This window comes from Colossoma macropomum, unplaced genomic scaffold (genome assembly GCF_904425465.1).
Source record: "Colossoma macropomum unplaced genomic scaffold, Colossoma_macropomum, whole genome shotgun sequence".
Classification (NCBI taxonomy): Eukaryota; Metazoa; Chordata; class Actinopteri; order Characiformes; family Serrasalmidae; genus Colossoma; species Colossoma macropomum.
In genome coordinates this window covers 17,343,849-17,349,848 of record NW_023494800.1, presented here as the reverse complement: position 1 = coordinate 17,349,848, position 6,000 = coordinate 17,343,849, and the positions used below count along the sequence as shown (strand labels likewise).

Sequence of the window (6,000 nt, the reverse complement as noted above, 5' to 3'; positions counted from 1 at the left end):
AGATATTAAAGAAAATACTAAATAATTTAAAATTATAAAAAAAGGAAAATAAAAATAAAACTATAAAATTGCACTGGGGTAGAAGTTGTTTTTAAGTCTGTTTGTCTGTGATGTGATGGACCTGTAGCGTCTGCCTGAGGGTAACAGGTCGAACAGGTGATGACCAGGATGGGATGGGTCTTTCAGTATGTTAGCTGCCGTGCTGAGGCAGCGGGACATGAAAACCTCCTCCAAGGAGGGCAGAGAGCATAGAGCCGATGATCTTCTGGGCTGTGCTGATGACCCTCTGAAGGGCTCTCCTGTCCGCTGCTGAGCTGGTGGTGCACCATGTGGAGATGCCATATGTAAGCACACTTTCTATGGAGCAGCGGTAGTAAGACAACAGAAGCTTCACATGCAGGTTGTTTTTCCTGAGGATTCTCAGAAAGTAGAGTCACTGCTGTGCTTTTTTAACTAATGCCATAGTGTTGGTGGTCCAGGAGAGATCTTTAGTCATGTGTGTGCCCAAGCACCTGAAATCACATACTCTTTCCACACAGTCCCCAATAATGTATAATGGGTCTGGTATTATAGAGTTCTTTCTAAAATCTATTATGAATTCTTTAGTTTAATTACACAGTCTTGTCACAGGTACCTGTTCTGTATCTAAGCACAGGCAGTGCTCTCTGCCGGAGTTTGAGGAACTAAGCATATATCACACCTCTCTGAGTTGAGTCAAATTGCTTTTGTTGTATAGGCCTATTATTTAGAAACAACAGAATGTGTATTTATTATCTTTTTTTTGTATTGGCATTCTCGAATCTGAGTAAAGTAAACTTACATAAATGATGCAAAAGTAACATTAAAAATTTAGTTAAATAAACTGTCCTGAGTTACGCTGCACTTTTATTTTCTCATTAACCTTCCTTTGATCCCTTATAACACTGTACACTGAAAAAGTGGTGCATCAAATTTACTTGATTAAAATGTATACAGCATTTCCACAAGAATAAAATATATTACATCAATACAGTTCCAATCAAAAGCAGTTACACTGAAAGACACAACTGTGTTTATCTAGAAATTTTTGAATCAAGTAAATTCAGCTCATCAATTTTTTCAATGTACAGATCTGCTCTCTCAATCAATCAATCAATCAATCAATCAATCCTTAATCAATCAGCCAAAATTATTAGGTATATAAAGTGACCAATGAGCTTTTATTCCATTAATAATGACAAAAAGTAAGACTTGCATTTTTGGAATGAAACATAAATGTGAATGGCTGAACACACTTTGAATCAGCAGGTGCTGAATATAGGTAGAAGGTTGAGGGCTATATTTTATCAATTTTATATGTTTAATGCTGATCTTAGATGGCATTCCATAATGTTTTTGTTAGAGAACAGCAAATGTTTAAAGTCAGAATGGTGGAAAACTGAAACACAGCTCTGTTGTGCACAAACTCCTCCCACTGTGTCTGAGCATTGTATGAGTCTATAATTAAGTGTGATGTCTGAATACCTTATGTTGTGCATTATTTCAGAGTATAAACTAAACATGAACATGGCCTTAGATTATCAGACGAAGTAGTATCAGCATCCATAAAAATTCCCAATAATGTAATGTACTACATATGGTCAATCTGAAAATGTATAATAAAGTGTAACCTTTTCAGTAAAAATATTGTTACATTATCAGTTTAGACATATCATTACAAGCTCATTTCCAAAAAAGTTAGGGATGCTGTGTAAAATGTAAATAAAAACAAAATGCAATGATGTGGAGATCCTTTAAACCCTATATTTCATTGAAAATAGTACAAAGACAAGAGTCACACAGCTTTGTCTCTATGCTTCTAACTGAGTGGGCACAGGCAGCAGAACACAATGCGAACAAGCATATAGTTCAGACAGTGCAAGTGCATGAAAGCTTCTATTACTTTCTGTTACTTTTCATGACAAGTTTTCTCTTTAGTGCCCTGCTTTGGTAGAACGATAGCAGAAATAATATTTGAATAAGGGTCTTACAGCATCATCTCTAAGCCCATAGATGAGAGGGCTCAGGCAGCGGGGCAGAATCAGAACAATGAGAAAATTAAGATATCTCAGGTGTTTAAAAAGAGCCGTATCACCACCAGCCATCAAGTAAAGTGCTCTCTCTATAGAACCGTATACAAAAGAGGTGAGACACAGGCCCAGCTGAATGAGGTGCAGCAGTACAGTCCTGTGGGCTTTGTTAGCAGAGTCTTTATTGGAGGACATGGACCTGGCTGTAATCATAATGCTGATGTAGGTGAAGATGATGATGACTGTTACTGACACAAAGTAAAACACGTTGCATCCATTGTATAAATCAAGCTGCCAAGGTTTTATGAAAATCTGCTCACGAGAGCAATACATCTGCATGTAGAAGAAGTTAGGGTCCATCACTGCTGCCAAAATGATGTCAGTCAAAATGTTTACACAGCCAAATAACCAAACAAAGCAAATAGCAATGTAAGTCCTTTTCTGAGTGGCTATTTCTGCATGTCTTAGAGGAAAGTGTATGGCCACGTAACGCTCCAGTGACATCACAGCCAGGTTCAAAGGTGCATTGAGAAATGTTGTAGTAGACAAAAACAGGATGAGCGAACAGACGGCTTTAGCCAGCTTGAGGAAGGCCACGGCCAGGGCATAAAACAAAGAGGTGAGAATAAGATGAATAGAGTCATTAAAAAGCATGTGGGCAAAGAGAATGTAGCGTGGAGATTCTTTAAAAACACGCTTACTTTTAAGAGAATAGAGCATGATACAATTAATATACACAGAAAACAGAGTAGTCAGCATAGCTACTACCAGTTTTGTTATAAACCCTCCATCCATTTCCGATTTGACTACACTCTGAGAAATGAAAGCATTCACAATGCTTTCATTAGTGCCTGCCATTGACAGATTACAGAAACAAAAAGGAACAATATGTAACACTATTTTAACCAAAAGCCTGTTAAGTCAGCTAGCAAGAACTAAAATAATGAACAGAAAACACATTTGAGAGTTAGAGGCAGCCTTGTAAAGGCTAAGTGTACAGTTTGAAAGCACCCTGTATATGTGCAGTCAGTAGTTTTCTGTATAGCCTATAAAAATCAACCTTACTTTGATCGTTGATGGAGTAAAGCAGAGAAGTTGCATCTTGTGAAGCCTTCAAGCTCTGAGCAATGACACAGATTTCTGTGACTTTTATGCTGTATAGTGACATCACAACATCAGAGAGGCAGAGCAAGAGAGGATTTGCTAGTTCTCTCTCTTTCCTTTCTATGTCTTACACACACACACCTTGTTACTTGCTTTCTCATACTCCCCTTATATGTCCTGATTGTTGAAAGTTGCAGCATACAAGTTTCTAAGGTTATCTTGATAAATTTTAGGATTCACTTTAGATCTTGAATAATTATTAGAAGATACAGAATTCTATTTATGTAGTGTTCTAATAAACTCATAATTGAACTTGAATTGTTAAAGACATACACCTCAGATAAGTATTTGTACAAAGTGATAAAATATGATTTTTTTTTTTTCTTCCTATACCTGATCCTTGAGGTCGATTGGCCGAAGCTAAGTACTCATACCGATCTAACCTTACTGGCTTACAATTTCTGCAACTATATAAATAATTTATTTTCTTTCCCGTTTTCTCATATGTGCATCCCACATGCTCTTGCTTAAAACTCAGAGCATCAGATTTTATTAGTGAATATTAGTGATTCACGCTAACAGTAGCTGCAAGTCATAGATTTCTTAGCTTGCTTGAAGCAACAGGCCACAAGATACCTCTGAAGCGTGATACAGCTGACTGACAGAGGTGCACCACAGGTGGGGCCAGTAGACACAGGCCTGGTTAGCAGGATGCTATGCTAAAGACTAAACCAAGCCTAAAGGCTATCATTACCCCAAAAGACCAGAGGTTCCTTCCATGTGTCTCTCTAATGCCTCGTTAATAACCTGGGCTAACATTAACTCAGACTATAAATGACTACACAGCAGGAATGAATGATTACTGACAGAAGCCTGGTTCAGCCATTCAGGTAAGGGGCTCCCTTTAGCATGTTTTTCACTGTGTGTAGATTATTTTATTATTATTTTTTTTTTTGTGACATATCGGTGAAATAAATACCTTAGGAAAAATTCCAACTACAATACCACCCACTACCATACCCACGAAATACTGGCATGATGTTGGAATGAGCATACTTACTGCTGCTCATCAGCCCACACCATCACTGTGTATACAAGTCATAGGTATCTGTATCGGTCATAGGTATCTGTATCCCCATCCTGCATTTAATTGCCAGTATCAACGCCAATACTGATGCAGTCTCAGTGCAACCCTAAATGTAATGGCTTTCCCAATAATGTGATACAGTGTCTTCAGTGACGATGTAATAGTATTTTTACCAATTTTGTTATACTCTGAAGTATGGCCTTAAGCATATAACACATGCAAGTGAACTACGCTCAAAACCTTAACATTATTCTTGTTTGTTTTGCTTAAGGAAGCAGCTAGCATTGTTTATTTACTTTAGGACTTTTTCGAATTTTTCTAGAGTGAAACTGTATTAAAAGTGTGGTTAACTGGTTAATTGTAATGTAACAAAAACAATAGATGCTTGCGGGTTAAAATAGCACTCAGTTGATCCCATCTAACAGTGGCCACAACACACTCAGGAGAAATAGTGTTTTTAGGTTGGCTGTCTCCTCTCTGTTCTGCGATGTGTGCGAGTTTTCATGATAAGATAAGTAATGGTGTACTGTAAATGAGAAATACACAAAGACCACTGAGCTTGACGGGACTGAGCCTTATAGCACTGCAAATTCCAAGGATTTATGGAACTTAGGACAAGAAAGGGCTGTTAAGTCCCCTCTATGTTGAATTTGAGAAATTTTATTGTTTTTTGAAATATGTATGCACCTTTTTGAATTTCATGCCAACAACATGTTCCAAAAAAGTTGGGCAACAAAAGGCTGGTAAAGTTGTGTAATGCCAAAACAAACACCTGGTGGTTGACTAAAGAAGTACAGACAGAAGTAAAGATGGAGAAGGGTTCACCACTCTGTGAAAGACTGCACAAGCAAATAGTGCAACAATTTAAGAATAATATTTCTCAACATTAAATAGCAAAGAACTTTTGCTTTTCATCATCTATAGTACTGTGGTAGAATGGACTCGAAGTGGCCTGGAGGTTACCATGTTGGCATGTTTAGAAGAAGTTTGAGCAGAAGGCTGGTTAAATTATTCTCTTTCCCCATTTCTTTATTGCACACATTATCAAAAATACAAACAGTACCATAAAAGATCCTTCCCCATTGGCAAAAAAAAATAGAACTAAAATACATGGCAGGCATTTTGTTACTCTTCCTTTTCTCACTTAATTGCCCTCTCTACCTCAGGGTGCATATTGGCAGTGAGACTAGCTGTCTTACTTGCAGCAGTTAGACTTCCTCGTGCCTGGACAGGGCGTCTCCTTAAATACCTATTGCCCCTCCCAGTGGATTAAACCAAAATTACATTCACGTATTCGCAAGTCAAAATAGTCACGTTCTTGTTCACAATACATACATATTCAGCATTTACTTCAAGTATATAAGTTAAAAAGGGCCGTCTGGGGACTTTAATTTTGCCTTTTAATGACTTGTTCATGTTCAGCCCGCCTACCTGTGTGCCTTCGGCCAATCAGAGTGCAGCACAGAGCATTCTGGGTTTGTAGGTTGGTCTGTGTTGTTCGATGGTAGTGGAGGAAATGCAAGAATTCATCGAGGTTTTGGAATTGTTTGGCCGTGGGATTTACCCCCTCTTTTTAATGTGTTGTGTGCGTACATTTAAATGTAAGTATGTAAGTTCACTTTGTCCATTTCAAGTTTAGCATTATCGATTACTTCTAAACGTTTGGTCGGCATGGTTTGGCAGTATGTCTGTATCACTAATTACCTGCATATGCTTATTATGGCATGGCATGTTGTCTTGCTCTTGAAGGTGCCATTTCTG

General features: G+C 37.9%; 1 protein-coding gene across 1 annotated transcript; it reads right to left on the bottom strand.

Annotated features, from left to right (window-relative positions):
* Nucleotides 1–1,952: 1,952 nt before the first annotated feature.
* Nucleotides 1,953–2,906, bottom strand: LOC118820551 (odorant receptor 131-2-like). Its single transcript, XM_036588912.1, has one exon. The coding sequence runs from the start codon at nt 2,904–2,906 to the stop codon at nt 1,953–1,955; it is 954 nt and encodes a 317-aa protein (XP_036444805.1).
* Nucleotides 2,907–6,000: the final 3,094 nt, after the last annotated feature.

What these genes read in the sequence shown, in the direction of transcription:
- LOC118820551 (XM_036588912.1), bottom strand. Translation starts at nt 2,906, where the DNA reads ATGGCAGGCACTAATGAAAGCATTGTGAATGCTTTCATTTCTCAGAGT.